Source organism: Salmo trutta, chromosome 33 (genome assembly GCF_901001165.1).
Source record: "Salmo trutta chromosome 33, fSalTru1.1, whole genome shotgun sequence".
Classification (NCBI taxonomy): domain Eukaryota; kingdom Metazoa; phylum Chordata; class Actinopteri; order Salmoniformes; family Salmonidae; genus Salmo; species Salmo trutta.
Genome location: NC_042989.1, coordinates 7,785,653 through 7,803,056, shown reverse-complemented (window position 1 = coordinate 7,803,056; position 17,404 = coordinate 7,785,653). Strand labels below are relative to the sequence as shown.

At 43.0% G+C, this 17,404-nt stretch overlaps 2 protein-coding genes across 3 annotated transcripts in view; one reads left to right on the top strand and one right to left on the bottom strand.

Annotated features, from left to right (window-relative positions):
• Positions 1–1,023: 1,023 nt before the first annotated feature.
• LOC115172319 (serine/threonine-protein kinase VRK1) lies at positions 1,024–14,868 on the bottom strand. 2 transcript variants are annotated; one of them, XM_029729671.1, is made up of 13 exons: positions 14,769–14,868; positions 14,236–14,395; positions 13,999–14,054; positions 13,607–13,676; positions 12,904–12,991; positions 11,525–11,633; positions 11,181–11,273; positions 8,760–8,892; positions 8,125–8,245; positions 7,964–8,022; positions 4,213–4,388; positions 2,443–2,539; positions 1,024–2,343 (listed from the first exon to the last, which is right to left on the bottom strand). In XM_029729671.1, exons 2-13 carry the CDS (start codon positions 14,393–14,395, stop codon positions 2,153–2,155), a joined length of 1,353 nt encoding a protein of 450 aa, XP_029585531.1. In that variant the 5' UTR covers positions 14,769–14,868; the 3' UTR covers positions 1,024–2,152. The 2 variants fall into 2 exon arrangements, with proteins under 2 accessions (XP_029585531.1, XP_029585532.1); XM_029729672.1 differs by having other exon boundaries at positions 2,443–2,536.
• A 138-nt stretch (positions 14,869–15,006) lies between these two features.
• The window catches only part of LOC115172318 (protein phosphatase 1 regulatory subunit 37), a 68,057-nt gene continuing 65,659 nt past the window's right edge, over positions 15,007–17,404 (top strand). Inside the window, exons 1-2 of the mRNA XM_029729670.1 lie at positions 15,007–15,747; positions 16,795–16,892. Of these exons, the coding sequence (XP_029585530.1) occupies positions 15,594–15,747; positions 16,795–16,892 (252 nt within the window). The 5' untranslated portion in view covers positions 15,007–15,593. The remainder of the gene's footprint in view (positions 15,748–16,794; positions 16,893–17,404) is intronic.

The following is a 17,404-nucleotide window of genomic DNA, read 5'->3' as shown; positions in this document are numbered from 1 at the left end:
CAACAAGATCAACAACTAATGCTAGCCAGAGCAAGATGAGATAAAATCTAACAAAGGGACATTAGACACAGTTGAAGTCGGAAGTTCACATACACTTAGGTCGGAGTCATTAAAACTCGCTTTTCAACCACTCCACAAATTTCTTGATAACAAACTATAGTTTTGGCAAGTCGGTTGGGACATCTACTTTGTGCATAACACAAGAAATTATCCAACAATTGTTTACAGACAGATTATTTCACTTATAATTCACTGTATCACAATTCCAGTGGGTCAGAAGTTTACATACACTAAGTTGACTGTGCCTTTAAACAGCTTGGAAAATTCCAGAAAATTATGTCATGGCTTTAGAAGCTTCCGATAGGCTAATTGACATAATTTGAGTTAATTGGAGGTGTACCTGTGGATGTATTTCAAGGCCTACCTTCAAACTCCGTGCCTCTTTGCTTGACATCATGGGAAAATCAAAAGAAATCAGCCAAGACCTCAGAAGACCTCCACAAGTCTGGTCCATCCTTGGGAGCAATTTCCAAACGCCTGAAGGTACCACATTCATCTGTACAAACAATAGTACGCAAGTATAAACACCATGGGACCACGCAGTCGTCATACCACCTCAGGAAGGAGACGCGTTTTGTCTCCTAGAGATGAATGTACTTTGGTGTGGAAAGTGCAAATCAATCCCAGAACAACAGCAAGGGACCTTGTGAAGATGCTAGAGGAAACAGGTACCAAAGTATCTATATCCACAGTAAAACGAGTCCTATATCGACATAACCTGAAAGGCCGCTCAGCAAGGAAGAAGCCACTGCTCCAAAACCGCCATAAAAATGCCAGACTACGGTTTGCAGCTGCACATGGGGACAAAAGATCGTACTTTTTAGAGTAATGTCCTAGAAATACTCTGCTATTATTCTGACATTTCACATTCTTAAAATAAAGTGGTGATCCTAACTGACCTAAGACAGGGAATTTTTACTAGGATTAAATGTCATAAATTGTGTAAAACTGAGTTTAAATGTATTTGGCTAAGGTGCATGTAAACTTCCGACAACTGTAAACCCTCTCAAACTTATTCAGCTAGTTGGCTGTCAAAATTGCAGTGATAAACAATGGTGAATTGTAGCCTACTCATCCTTCTGCAGCATGCCTGCCAATGCATGCTTGTCCCAACAAAGCACCCAAGCTAACTGGCTAAAGTTGGCTTGCTACTTCCAGACACAAATGAGAGAACACCTCACTCTGACCATTTCACTGAGCGTAGCAGAGCTGGTTAGGCTGTTTTCATGTTAACTGAAGTGTTTGTGATGAACTATTACTTTTTTGCATATGTTTACTGACACTGGTCATATTCCGCAAGTGTAAATTCATCAGTTATTCTGGGCTCTGGCACACTCAGACAAGAGTGCACTGAAATCGGAGTAGATAGCCAGAGTGAATTTGAGAACGCAAGAGATATGCTAACTGGATAACAGTCGTTCAAGTTCTTGCTAGCCAACCAAATGACACCTGCATCTCTAGATGTGTATAGCCACCGATAAAACAATAGGAGGGGAAAAAGCCAGTCACTCACACACTCCTCCAAGGGCATGACATCCTCCTAGCGTTAGGTTCCGCGTTTTTAGCTTGATACATAAGTAGATACGCTAGCCTATTAGCCACGTTATGACTGACTTGTGATCATTGCTCTTGCTAGTTGGATTGTATTGATATTCCTATCCTTAGTTACATTCTTCAGTTTTTGTCCAGAATATTGAGTCATTGAAACTGAAACAGTGTAACCTGAATGGAGGCAGAAAACAATGTACCAGGGCAGTTGTGATTTACAACCTGATAACAATATGTTTTGGGACTACCAAGAAATGTATCGGCGAATCATATTAATCGTGCATTGAACTGCATCCATCTATTCTGCCAACAATGCCTTAGTCTACATCATGGAATGTTTAGTCAAATAGAAGCTATTTTTAAAACCGTTACAAAGTTGATTTTGTAGGGTAAACTGGGAATTTGACATTTCTTTGACTGATTATGATTGTTTGTTTCATATCGGCAAAGTAGTTCAAATTAAAGCTGTCAGTTCCACTTTAAAAAGAGGACAGTGTGAGGAAGGTGAGCGAGGGTGGCTGGAACACTGAATAAAAAGTACAACTCATTCTGATTCTAATGGGTCTGCCTTTTTCTTGGGTCTACCTCTGCCTCTCTTCAGGCCAGGAGTGGTCTGAGTAGCCATCTCCACCAGTATCTTCTTGGGGCTAGCAGCCTTCTTCTTTGGGCTAGCAGCAGTCTTTTTAAGGGTCGCTTTCTTCTTGGGGATGACTACCCTTTTCACTCCATTCACCTCTGTAGGGAGAAGATCACAATTTCAAAACAGTGAGATTTAACCTGAAGAGAGGGGAGGGGAGAGGAGAAGGAAAAAAGGAGAGGAAAGGAGATTCTTACCTTTCTTTTCAACTTTACTTTTCTTGGCGGGAGTGCCGTCGGTCTCGTCATTAGCCTCCTCTTTATAATCTACCGCTCTCTTTCTTTTGGGAGTCTTCTGTGAGGAGAGGGAAAGAAAAGAGGGATGAGAGAGAGAGAGAGAGACAGAGAGCAAGCGCACTGGTCAAATCTCCCGGTCCGCTTGCAGAATCCTTGGAGGCCGAAATCAAACATGAAATGAGAAACTGCTTGGGTACACGACGACCAAACATTTACATCTGCCCAGAGCCTTGTGTGACATCTGAGCAAATGCAATTATCACTGCCATCTCGCAGAATAAGAAAACCTTCTACAGGAATAATCCATTGAAAGTACAAATTAAATTATGGTTCCATGACCTTGACTATCTAAATAACAACAATGGTCAGGGCTAATTCTGTTTCTTGGGTCATCATTTAAGGCATCTGGAACTGTCTTTGGGGTCAAAGTTGAGATTTGATGGTTTAGTAACTGACAAAGCAGAGCTGTATCCGTACTTAGTGAGGTGATCCCTTTGGTACCATTTTCATAAACTATGACTTAATTTTCCCCCCCTTATACAGATTAAAGACTAAAACGAGATAATAACTTTGTCCATGAAATCATACCAGCCGAGAATGAGGCGACGAGAAAGATGCACTTAACGACAGCAATCAAATCCTCCATCTCTCCTTCCTTACTTGCCTCCTCCCTCCCTTTCACCTTTTCCTCCATCTCTCAGACTGTATAATGAACGCTCGCCCCTCTCTCGGACTTGAACTATCACTCACTCACCCCCCCCCCCCCCCCCTCTTCTCTTCCCTCTCTCCTCTCTGCTGACTTCCATTTTGCCAATTGCTACCTCATGATTACCAGCAGACCCTGCTGAGCTGAACAGATTGGCTGGATAATTACAAACAATAACGGCAGTGGGCAGGTAACCCTCAACTGGCATGGGCCAGCTCCCCGGTGGCACCTTCCATATGCAAACGGCATTGTGGGTAGTGCGAGGAGGGGGGAGGAAGAGGGGCTGAAGGGAAAGGGGAAGAGGGAGGAGATCCCTCCCTCTGCCGTGAGAGCGGTGCGCTGATTGCGGGGCCACGCCGACTCCAAGGTTACCGTGTCAGCAAATTTGTGATACATTAGCGAGGGATAAACACAGGTACTCAGACCTGTCGGAGAAGAGGGATGGAGGGAGGGAGGAGAGGAGGGAGGTAGAGAGGAAGGAAGAGGGGAAGATAATGAAGAGAAGAAAGGGGAGAGGAGGAGGGAGATAGGTAAGATGGAGAAGAGAGGGCAGGAAAGGGAGGGAATTGTGAGAATTGAGAGAGCGGGGAGGAGAAAAATGGAAAAAGGCTTTTGAGATGGTTGGAGGAAACCCTGTGTGTAAGTCAGAGTAATGTAGAAATGGCTTTGATCAGCAAAATGAAGGCTCTGTGTGTGTGTGTGTGTGTGTGTGTGTATAAAAATGCCAATAAACAGCGGTCAAGGTACATCTGGTAAAAGCATCACACCTTAATTGGATTTGAAAATCAATGCACTTGGCAGCCATTCACACTAACGTGCACAATTAGTCTGGGATCGTGCTCAGGCATTTTTACATTTCAAATGGCTTTTAACAGGTAAACACATTAGGGGTGGTTGAAATGGGCTCCGTTTGAAAGGCCGGGCTTCAAAAAGGTCTGGAGCGTGCCAGGTTTTAAATGCTGAGGCTACCACGGCCGCACAGCAACACGTGTCTTTCTTAATGTGTTGGGCTGTGTGTGAACCGACCTCGGCAGAGGACGACGGCCCGACTCCGTTGACCGATGAGGAGAACTCCAGCTTGTCGTCATCTTTGGCGCCGATCGACTTAAGCCCCGCCTCCAGAATGGACCGGAGCTTCTGATAGGCCGGCTTGTCTGTGTAGCTTAGAGTCTTCACCTCCTCCATAAACTTCTGAAGTTCGTCTAAAAGGAGAGAAAACAATAGATATGGGAGAGGGGGAATTTAGATTTGAGCCTTACGTTTTAGGTCAGGAGTCCCCGCACGAAGCAAAGATTGAAGACAAAGTTGTACATGAGCTGCGCTGCTTACCCCAAAAAGTATGACTGAAGATCATGATATTAGAGACAGGGTGCACGCCATGAAAATACAAGTTTGATATTAATAACATTCATTGAACTCAATAGTTAAGCCAGGCCCGGTGTTTCAGCTGCTGCCTTCCTCAAGGGATGCTGGTCAAAGCAGCATCATCTCCAGTATGCAAAAAAAAATAAAAAAAGTCGATTTAGATGTTCCATTTATGGTAATATCTACTGGGAGGGTCACACAGACTTAAGGACACCTTTTAAGTGAGTCCTATCCACAATTACAAGGTAGCTAGCTGCAGTGGCTAGATTTCTACTGTTCAATGTAGCCCACAGTAGAAAATAGTACGAGGTAATGCATTTCTACCTGTTTCCCAAGCTGCTCCAACAACATTGTGATAAAAATACAGTCATCCAATACAGAGAAGAAACAACGTACCATATTGAACCAGAAACAGACAAACTTAGTCAAATCAATGATTCACAACTGACGATAAACTGAGAAAAAAACTGACACTCTGAACGGTTGTTATCTAGGTGTTGATCCACCTCTACGCAGACGACACCATTCTGTATTCATCTGGCCCTTCTTTGGACGCTGTGTTAACAAACCTCCAAACGAGCTTCAATGCCATACAACACTCCTTCCATGGCCTCCAACTGCTCTTAAACGCTAGTAAAATGAAATGTATGCTCTTCAACCGATCGCTGCCCGGGCCCGCCCGCCCGACTAGCATCACTACTCTGGATGGTTCTGACTTAGAATATGTGGACAACTATAAATACCTAGGTGTCTGGCTAGACTGTAAACTCTCCTTCCAGACTCACATTAAGCATCTCCAATCCAAAATGAAATATAGAATTGGCTTCCTATTTCGCAACAAAGCCTCCTTCACTCACGCTGCCAAACATACCCTTGTAAAACTGACTATCCTACCGATCCTCGACTTCGGCGATGTCATTTACAAAATAGCCTCCAACACTCTACTCAGCAAACTAGATGCAGTCTATCACAGTGCCATCCGTTTTGACACCAAAGCCCCATATACTACCCACCACTGCGACCTGTGTGCTCTCGTTAGCTGGCCTCGCTTCATGTTCGTTGCCAAACCCACTGGCTCCAGGTCATCTATAAGTCTTTGCTAGGTAAAGCTCCGCCTTATCTCAGCTCACTGGCCACCATAACAACACCCACCCGTAGCACGTGCTCCAGCAGGTATATCTCACTGGTCATCCCCAAAGCCAACAACTAAATTGGGCGCCTTTCCTTCCAGTTCTCTGCTGTCAATGACTGGAACCAATTGCAAAAATCACTGAAGTTGGAGACATATCTTCCTCACTAACTTTAAACATCAGCTATCAGAACAGCTTACCGATCGCTGCAGCTGTTCACAGCACATCTGTAAATAGCCCATCCAACTAACTACCTCATCCCCATATTGTTTTTATTTACTTTTTTTGCACACCAGTATTTCTACTTGCACATCATCATCTGCACATCTATCACTCCAGTGTTAATTAGCTAAATTGTAATTACTTCGCTACTATTGGCCTATTTATTGCCTTACCTCTTTACTCCATTTGCACACACACAGTATATAGATTTTTCTATTGTTATTGACTGTACTTTTGGTTTATCCCATGTGTAACTCTGTGTTGTTTTTTGTCGCACTGCTTTGCTTTATCTTGGCCAGGTGGCAGTTGTAAATGAGAACTTGTTCTCAACTGGCCTACCTGGTTAAATAAAGGTGAAATAAAATAAAAACAGAATAAAAAAGGTGTTGGCTACCGCACTTCCTTCCAGTTACACTCCTTCTCTACTCGCATTCCTTTCCTCTCTCCTAATACAGCCATCACTGGCACTTTGACCTTGGGGCTAAGTCAAGAGAGAGTGAGGAGGAGAGGAGAGAGGGACGAGGAGAGGAAGTGGCACGGTGCGTCAGCCCCTCTTCCTTCTGCTCCGTCGCTTCCAAACTGTTGTTTACCGTCTGGGCGAAAGCTAAAATAAGTCACACCAAACAGAATTAGTGATGATGGCGGACACAACAGAACCATGACGGCTCCACTGCAGTCACCTCTCTCTCTGTGCTGTTGTGATGCGTTGCGTGTTGCTGTACGCACAAGACAACAGCCCGCGGAGAAATCTCTCCTTCTGTCACACGGCTGCCACAAAGCGCACAGAGCGGGCGCTGCCACATAGGGATCAGAGGAGGAGGCCGACAAGAGTAGGCGGAGAGGAGGCAAGGCCCTGGCTTCAGGATTAAAGGGATAGTTAAACTCCCCAAGTCAAAGTTTGTTATAAGGCCCAGTGCAGTAAAAAAACATGATTTCACCGGAAACGTTTCCCCACTATGACGTTGGAATAATACTGTAATGTTGTGAAAATTATGATAATGCCCTTTAGTGTAAGAGCTGTTTGAAAAGGCCGCCTGAATGTTCAGCCTGTTTTGGTGGGATGGGGTTTTGGCCTGCCTGGTGATGTCACCAAGTGGTAAATTAATTAATAGACCAATGAGAGAGTTCCAAACCTCTCTGCCAGTAACAGCAAGTTTTCAGTTTTCCCCTCCCCACTCAGACCCCTCCCAGACATTCCTAGCAAAAGTCTTGCTTGAGAAATTGCTCTTTGCCAAGAAGCTATTTTTGTATATTTTTGACCACAATTGAAAACAATCACAGTAAAGGTACTTAATTGTTACCTAAAAATGATTTGATATCGAGATAAAAACAGCTGCATTGGACGTGTTCTTACTTCAGATAGAATTGTCTTGTCGACTAGGCCCCCTAGTCCATATTCTAAGGTGAATGATATGTAGAGCCAAATTAAATCTACAGTCCTCAATACCGTACGAATGGCCCACAAATCATTCAAAAATAAAATCATAGATATTTAACAAACCCTCAAAAAGTTTACAACATATTTGAAGTGTTTTCACTCCAAAATGGCTAGAAAACTTCAGTGAACACTCTAGCCGTCCCCCATACTGACTCTCACCTATGCTTCACACTAATGCACTCAATACATATGTAAGTTCACGGCTTCACAACAAAGTTAAAGTGGAAAGTTTTGTTGCGGTCGGAGAATTAGCGGTGGCGCTAATGAATTAGCATTCATTATGAGGGAATCGGCAGGTCCCATTATTACGGAGTGAACAGCCACTCTCCTCTCCGCTGTGTGTGTGTGTGTGTGTGTGTGTGTGATGAAGAAGTGCTTCAGTTCAATTAGGGCTGGTTGGGGCTGTGAATGGAGCAGAGGCACGGGATGTAATGTGGAGGGCTGAACTCACAACACAGGTGTTCTCAAGGACCACAGAGAGTCAGTCAGTTCAGCTAGTAAATGACGACGTAACTGGCAAGTCCCCCACAGCAATATGGACTTCGACGTCCACACGAAAAGGAAACTGATACAAGGGGCGAGTCCAAAATACATAAATATAATGTGAATGAAAAGACCTCACCTGGTTTGTCTTGCGAGGAGAAACACTTAGACATGAACTCTGAGACGTTCTCTCTACATCTGTAACGGGGAGAAAAAAAGAAAAAAAACTTAAGAGGGATGTGCGCACAAATGTGTGCTTGTGCGTGTTTTGCACATGCAGGTATGTGTGTGACATCTTACCGTAGTTTTGAGTCTCTAACGTAGAGAGAGTCTTGCAGCTTGTCTTCCCAGGGCAATTTACTACAGAGCCACTGGACCATACAGTACCCCAGGATCTCCAGATCACTCCTTCTACAAGGTGCTGTAGACATACAACAGTTGAGTTGACCAATAGACACTAAACTCTGGACTTACACTTGCCGACAAAATCAGCGATGGAGCTGTTGAAATCTGCCCGCGTAGGTGTGCATTACAGCATTTGTTGTTGTTATCCAATTTCAAAGCGTGATTGTGAGAGCAGCCCAGCCCAATTGGCTGTCGCATGGTTGCATAGCAGAAATGTGCATAAACGTGGGAATTTTTCAACGCAGCTCGCTAGCTCTCAAGTCGCCAGCCATTAAGTGTCTGTGTGTCCTTGTGTTTCCTCCTCCCTCTGAAAATGACTGGTCGCTGGTAGCTAGGTGTGAACGGCAGGTTATATACACCTTAACCGCTGGTAGCTAGGTGGTGTTGATAAGTTTTTTATTTGTATTTTTTTTTACACTTGACCAGACAAATAATTCCAATAGTTTCAAACCATTCCCCCCCCACCATTTGCTCCCAAATGAACGTGCCCCTGGCTTGGCTCAGTCAGAGGTGAGGTGTGCTGTACTTACAGACTCCTTTGTGTGCGTCGATGCTGGTGAACTCGATGGTCCCGTCGTGGCACCTCTTAGGGTCCTCCTTGTACTCCTTCAGTATGCCTTCAGGAGAGTACCTATAGGCCAGCCCATAATCTACTAAATAAACCTATAGGTTTGCAAACAAAACAGACAAATTCATGCATGCACACACGGACACATATCCAACCTAAGGACTATACATAAGATGTGGCCTATAACTAGTATATTACTAATAATAAACTGTACATGTGTACCAAGTTTCATGCTTTTATAAAAAAGTGGGGGGGGAATTCACATGCAGTATCACCTGGACTACCAGAATAAAATAGGGATCTTTCCCTTTCAATAAGAATCGATACGCATAAAGATACATGGGCTCCGATACGTTACACAGTAGTTTGAAATGATTCCATATGATTCAGTTTGATTGGAGAACAAGTCGATGCAATTTGGTTTGATGCGATTTGATGCACTAACATTTGTTGCATAAACACATTCATTTCCTATTCTAAATTAAAAACTGCTGGTGATGGAGCTCATGAGTTGGGCCTCTCTGAGCTAGATCTGTCTTGAGCTTACTTCTGTGTGTGTGTGTGTGTGTGTGTAAACAATGTATGGTCTATGTACTACGTAGTCACCTGAGCTGAACCATAAGGGAGACTAGGCATATACCACCACATAAGATTGAGGGGGGGACAATGTAGCCTGTTTTTTGTCCCCCCCCCCCACTTCGGTGATTTCAAAACCATCACCCACTAATTAACTTGTCATTTTGGCAGATTAAGATGGCAATGTATCAATATTTATTGTTTACAAATTAGCTATGACATAGCCAATGAATATATAGCACAATTATGGATTTCACCCCATCTCAAAATCGAAGAGTTTTGACCAACAGTTTGGAAGTTCTCCTCTTGCTTCAGCCATGCGGTGCACTTTGCAAAAATGATTGCTCATTGTATATCTAAAAATTACCATATACACTGACTGTTTAAAGCAAAATTACCAACGCTGTTGTTGAGGATGTACCTGATCAAAATAAATATCTATGGTAAACCCCCGTTCAGCAGTTATAGCCAGATTAGAGTCGTCTCCGGTAGCTGCCTTTTATTCCGGTAAAACACACTGTTCAACATCACGTAGATAACAATAACCTAGCATGACATCGGTTGTCACTCAACTAATAAAAGCCCAACATCACGCAAGTAAGTTTAGCACTTGAACGCTTAAGGTGCCACGCAGACGTGCGAGATCAGGAACGGGCCGCATACCTGGCGTTGGTAAGCACGCGAAACAGGGGCGTAGCGCGCAGTTTGACAAGGTCATTGATATTGCCTGGGGATGTCTGGCATGCACGCAAAACGACTTGTAGATCCATGACAGTCAACACAGTCACAAGCAGTTCGACACCGAAAGAGAGGGCCCATCAGTTGTCCCAAAAGGTGAGCGGCATTTTCGGGAAGGTAGAAAGAACGCAATATGAGCAACAGTAAAAAAAAAAATGCAAACCCAGCTATTTGTAGCGGTTTTCTGACCGACGCGTGCTACGTCTGGATAGGTTTGGTTTCCACGGACCGATGCGCGTCGGGCGAATCGTGACATCCGTACAACAAAGCATACAATACAAGTCATGGCTACAGTACAGTAGGTGGCTCCCTCCTTGCTTCAAATCATCAGCTCCCAGAAAGTCAAACAAATGTTTCCAACAACTGCAGGGAGGGAGGGAGAAGGCAGATTGAGAGAGAGCTAACCCTGAGACTCCCAAGGGGCCGCTTTCTAAATTGTCGTTTAAAAATAGCACTTTAATAACACACCGTGGATACATTATTAATCTCTAAATTAAATATTTGCCTCTGCCCCCACCTTGTTTGCTTGAAAGATCTCTTACCAGTCATCTAATCTCTCCCCTGTTTAGAGGAATGATGAACGCCCCATCACCCTCTTCTCCCTCTCTCTCTCTCATTTGTTTAATCGAATCTAATGAACCAGTGGCAGGAGCATAATCAAATAAATAAATATATCCAACGTTGTTTCAACTTAGCTACATATCGGGTCAAAGGAATTACTTCCCTTGAAGAGGTAGAGACAATCATTTGAAATCGTACCCAGACTGAGAAATAGGCCTCCCCTCTGAAACCGTAACCCACTACCCACAAAGCACATAGCTAGCTAGGCTACATAGCCCTGATACTATAGTGTACCATGTATGCGAGCCATACCAGGACTAAAAGCTCCACTACACAAGCGTTTCTCAATCCATTCCCGCGGTACTATCACACCTGATTGAACTAAACTTTACATCAAGCCCTGGCTTAATTAATAATGAGCTTAAATCAGGTGTGTTAGCACCGGGACAGATCAAAAATGAGTCAGTCAATACAGAGTGAATAGCAGACGGGTGGGACAGCCACTGACCTGATCGGGGTTGTTGTGGCTGAGGAGGAGGTTGGAGGCTTTGATGTCAGCGTGAACATACTCATGCTCATGGATGTACTCCAGAATGTCAAGCTACACAAGTGAGGGGAGAACAGAAGTCAACATATAAGTATCAAACACATTATTTACTGAGATAGTAATGCGTAGGCAAACAAAATGAGCGAGAATGTTTTTTTTTAACACAACACTCAAGACAGTAAATAGCCAACATTTTTTTATAGCGTGAATGAAATAACTCAATGCTTTAGTTAGCTGTTGTTTTACTCTTTTTTTCCCCTTGGCTCGATTATCTAAAATCGTCAGTTAAGATGACTAAAACTCACGAGTCTCAGTCCGAGCTGCAGGACCAGTTTTCGGGGGAACCTCCTCCCACTCTCCTCAAACTTCTTCTGCAGGTCCGTCCCAAACCGGTCCATCACCATGAACCTGTACCTGGGGAGGAACCAGATTCAGTGTGCATCCCAAATGGCACCCAATTCCTATAGTGCACTACTTTTGACCTGGGCCCATGGCACCCTATATGGCACCCTGTGGGCCCTGGTCAACAGTAGTGCACTATAAAGGCAATAGGGTGCCAATTGAGAAGCCCACAATCGCATATGTTAATCAATCAACATCACTTTCTTTGCAGCTGGAGAAGTAGGGGGCTGGTTGGACATTCATGAATGCATAACTTTATGGGTGTCTGTAAACAATTGCTTTGTTGGTTCAAAGCAGCGTTGTCACGGTACCAGAATTTGGACTTTGATACCAGGTTTAGTATCACAATACTCGATACCAAAATGACACCACGGCGAAAAACAAGAAAGCGTATTTGCCAAAGTCATGGAATGGCACTTGATCCACACATAGTTTTTTGAGTTCAATATCACTACATTTAAAATGTATGAATGTATGCATAAATGAATCAATTATGCAATCAATTTGACTTTGGAAAAAAAAAACTATATAACAACAATGGTAATTTTTTTTATGGTAAATCTATAGTCTATTGATAAACTGGGTAAATCAAGATGTAGCCTAGGCCTATTCACAATACAGGTGAATGCATGTTAAATAGGAGTGTGTGCAGGCATTGAGTTATTGAGCTTGTTTTGGCTGATTTCAAATCAAATGTTATTTGTCACATGCGCCGAATACAACCTTACCGTGAAATGCTTACTTACAAGCACTTTTCATGGGACTACAGATGAAAAACAATATTTCCATTAAATTTGGGACTTATTTTCAATATCTTCTTTTATAAAAGTGTGTGCTGTCTCTTTAAGACCCATGATGGCATTCACACACACAGTTCCGGGCTCAAGCAAAGATGATTTTGACTGGGAGAGACGTGAGGCTGGGGAGATTAAGTGAATAAATAAAGTTTTTGGTGACAATCAGCTTTGAAATCAGCAATATTCTGCGGACAGGGTAGAGCTAGCAATGAGTAAGCGGAGCAGGCACGGAGCGCTAGCGCTATGAGGGAACATCGGCTGCGTTGATCGACTTGATCCTCTCTCGATCAGTAGATGACTTGAGAAACATTTGACAAAAGTACCGAAAGTAATAGAAATTCTAGTACCAAACCGCTTTCATGTTATACTATCGAAAAAAGTACTACGGTTTCGGTATATTGTGCAACACTAGTTCAAAGGTATTTAAATGAGACTGCCATCAAGGTACTGAAAGAAACAGGTTTTAAAAAGGCACTAGTCAATACCTTTTCCCTCCTTTCTCATGCAGTCCAGACCCCCAGTACTTTGGCACCCCCAAATATTTTGTCTTGTGAGACTTCATCCAACTCTGAACTACAATACAAAAAAAAGTGTAGAACAGATATAAAACAATACTACATATGAAAAACAGCTAAATACTCACCTAAAACAACATTACAACATGCTAAAAGACAGTCACTTGTTAAGAGTTAAATTATATGACTGCAAGTGAAAAGTAACAGTAAGGCAAATCAAGGTAGTACTATTTAGCCTCCATACAAATGCATCTAAACACACTTCCTAAAACTTGGTGGTGGTGCTCAAAGTAATGAGAAGGATAATTCCATGGAAGGCGAGCCAGAGGCGGTCGCAAGCTAATCTGCTACGGGGACAAATATTTACCAACAGACACCACCATATTCCATGAATAAAATATGAGCCTTCGTTCCTTAGTAATATAACAGTTAATTGTCAGGGGAGATTGACATTTGGATTGTTATGATATAAAATGCAAAGTTGTGGCCTTGGGGCGAACGCAGGAGCCAAAGGCACCATGTTGGAAAGAGAAGACCTCACTACATGGCCCTAATACTTCACTTATTTAATTAAGAAAGTTGTTCATTTCTCTATTCGCGTTTGTTTGTTCCGGTGTTGAGGGACCGCGTGGGTGTGCGATCATGAGGGAGGAGTGGTATGTGGTATGCATACTTAGATCCGGCTTGGCAGCTCGCATGTAGAACTTGAGCTCTGAGAACAGTGGTCCGTTGTCACTGGGCTCCTAGATGGAAAAAAACAAACAAGAAAAACAGGACAGTTGACCAAACAGTACAGCTTTATTCATCCCATTAGTGTTAGTTTATGACATAATCAGGAGCATAAGATCAGTTATACACATCCTGGAAACATTATACAGAACATCCAGCATAGGTAAGCCTGGAGTCATGCAGGGTAGTCAGAGTATATTGTCATCAACTGTACAGGCATACAGTAAGGATGATAAATGTTTCCTTTGTCTTGCGTGTACAGGCATGAGATAGAACTGAGGCCAATCGGGCAATCATATACAAAAGGCATGGGTTACCAAGCCAGAGTTGTCTTACCACTTTGATGACATATGGGGCACCAGCACCAACCGTTTTAGATGAATTCTCATCGGCTGTAAAACAATAACAGACCTCAGACTAGCCTAGAGTTTAAAAGGGAATGGGCTGGAAATACATATGCAAGACATGTAGTATTCCTGATCTTCTGAGGTCAGCGGATGAGGAATTCCCGATCAATAATCAATGAACTAGCCTAGATGTGTTTTATAACCCATGTTGCCATGCCTCTCTTACCCAGATAGAGCAGTCCGAAGCCGCCCTGTCCAATGGGGGCTCCCAGTTTCCAGGACTTCTTGCCAGTATCTGTAAGTACTTCTCCAGGGGGGAACTCCTCAGCAAGCTTCCTCTTTTCTGGTCCTCTGCCCTTCCCTGCTGCCTTGGCTTTAGGGGGCATCTGGAGGGACAGGATAGAGAATCTATGCAATCTAGCGATACATCTAGCAGATGTAACAGTGCTTCATTCAACAAAACTATAACTAACGCCAATATCGGGTAAACAATCGTGCATACGTGTGAAAGATTGTCAGGCAATTTCAAAAGCCAGTGAACATATAGCTAGTTAGCTTAACTATTTTGCTAACGTCGTAGATACATTAGCTATTTGATATTAGCAATGGCCTTCATTCTGATGAAGCCTTGCCTTTGGATGATCAGATCGCACAACCCAGCGTTTCCGTGATAATCGTATTCTTAAACACAGTATATCAATATATCTCAACAAAGGCATTGTATTTCACAGGTTTATAACATAAACCTTTAACGCAAACCTCGTTGACGTTGTTATTTCCAAGCTATCCTCGATGCTCCTCCAAAATTCCCGCACTACAGTCCAACCGGAAATCGATTGGCGCATTCTGCAACACTGCTCAAGCCTATTGGTCAGAAACACTTTCTGTCATTTGCATATTTACAGGGGTGCTGGGAAATGACGTTCTAAATCGAATGTGACGTTGATGCAGGTGCTCATGCTGAGGAGGAGATGGAGGAGGATAGAGGAGAAGAAGCAGCGTATCCTCTATCTACGTGCAAAAGTATAAACATTTGATAGGTTTAGCAAAGGTAGTAGAGATTGCAGGCAGTGGGAATATAAAAATGAGAAGTTGTTCATTCTAAATTTGTATGATATATTGTATAATTATGAATTATATTGTAACCTATTTTATACAAGTTTAACTGAATTATTATTGTACTTGTTGCTGGCCATTTGATAGCTTTAGAGCAGATTGGGTTTCACTTGGATCACATGGCACTGGCTCATGAATAAGATATAGACACATGAGTAGCCCTATCTTGTGTCTAGCCTGAGCCTCTCACTGGAAGTGTTGCACTGGGAACCTAAACTTTGGGAGAGTTTGAATCCTGTTGTCACTAGACAAGGAGTTTATTCAATGCCATCGCTTTTATAACAAAACGTGTAGTTTGATGACCTGTGAGCTACGACTGTATAAAACAAGAATGGCCCTTGAGATGTCCAACGATAAACGGATAAAACTCGGAGCGCTCTGGTGACTCGAATCCAATTGCGCCCCTATCCAAAAAAGATCCTCCCCAACCGGGAAATTCATACTGGACGTTTGGAAGCGGAACGAACGATGACTAGACGCAGTGACAGCGATAATGACGGAGAGACTTCGTCCCCGTCTCCGTCCTGGCGCCCAAAGAAATGTAAAGGTGAAAAGCATGTGTCTTTCCCTCCGGATGAGGAGATAGTGTCAGGCTTCGCTGAGCGCAAGGACGCGATCAATGGTGAGCTGATGTCCTCTACCTCTTCTCTCCCTTGATGGCTGTGAGGGAATAAGGGAGGGATAACTTTTAGTGATTGATACAGGCCAACTTAGAATCAGCACGTAGGTATGGTATAGGCCAGTCGGCATAGGCTAATGTTGTCCTTTCATACGCCGCTCATTGGACATTTTGACATTTTACATGGTCTCAAGATCAAGTCTCCTGATTTGTATTCTGGTCCTCCCCTCTATCCCTCCCTGATTCCCCACCCTCCTATATTTATTAGTGATTTGCATAAACATGGTAACCAACACAGAATCACAGCAGTATCTCCTAGTGACCTAAATGTTTTGAAGTAAATTAATTAATTACTGTAGATATGTTTTAATTAATGGCAAGGATTTAAGCATCCTGAGGGCACACACACACACACACACTTTTCTAATCAGATTCAAGATAAGTGTTTTTATTGGTTTAGAGGGAGCTGTCATTCTCTGGATATACTTACATGATGTTTACAGAACCATTGGAATGACTATGGAGGCCATTATCATGTTATGGTTGTAGTGAAGAGTGGTGTGAAATACATTGTTTGTGAGCAATATAACTTTAGTGTGACACAAATGATGTATCAAGTTTGAGACAGTCAGTGAGTCAAGTGTTTCCATCTGCAAGTCCTATAGGCCTAGCTACACCTGTTAGGCTCACTCCATAAGGCATCTGGGATGAATTTGATCGCTTGATTGGTTGATTTATAAGGCAGATACTCATCCTCTCTGCCCTTCCCACTTCCAAATGACTGACATCTTCTCCCTTCCCCACAGTCAGTCAATCAGAAGTGCACAGGTTGCATCCAAAATGGCACCCTATTCCCTATAAGTGCACTACTTTTGACCAGAGCCCTATAGGCCCTGGTCAAAAGTAGCACACTAAATAGGGAATGGGGTGCCATTTAGGATGTGGGACAGTTTACCATCCGTATGGCCTAAGCACTTTGGAGTGGAAGCTCCCAGTTCATTGGGACAGAGAGACATTAAGGTGGGTAATGAGTGTATTCTTCTATTTTAGTTGACAGCCTCACCTTGGCAGAGGTAATTGAGGCCTACAAGAGGAGCTGCGACAAGCACCAGGTGGAACCTAAACCCAAGATTCTGGAACAACTTGAGGTACATTCCACAGAGATCCTATTAAAAGATTAGTTTCATGTAATTCTATGGTACATCCGTAAAAAAGATGCTTCTAGAACCAATACTGCTTCAAAGTCATATTTCATATATATTGTCCCTAAAATCTTTTATTTCAACCCATTTTTGCCAGTAATTGAAACCTGGTATGGGGTCTTTTTAACCTTCCCAAAATAATCCCCAAAGAATCATATATTTTTTTTTTACAGATACAGTACATGTTGCACTGTGGTACATTAGTAGTGAAAAGAAAGACAATACTCATCAGTTCATATCGGTATAATACCCAGTGATATGAATAATCTCTGACTATACTGATTTGTGGTGACAGGATACATTTTTTGTAAAGTAAGACAAGATTTTACCACAGATAGGCAGAGATACTGCGGTCCCTTGGCTTCATAGCAGACACTCACAGTAGTAGACACACAGTGTGACTGCACATATTAAAATTCCAAGGGTAATTTGGATCAGTTCGTTCAATCAGCCTCAAT

Bases quoted from the DNA above. Each gene is read 5' to 3' on its own strand.
- LOC115172319 (XM_029729671.1), bottom strand. From the start codon at position 14,395: ATGCCCCCTAAAGCCAAGGCAGCAGGGAAGGGCAGAGGACCAGAAAAG. The intron at 14,055-14,235 runs GTAAGAGAGGCA...ATTGTTTTACAG, and splicing joins CTTCGGACTGCTCTATCTGG to CCGATGAGAATTCATCTAAA. The intron at 8,023-8,124 runs GTAAGATGTCAC...TCCCCGTTACAG, and splicing joins GTTAGAGACTCAAAACTACG to ATGTAGAGAGAACGTCTCAG.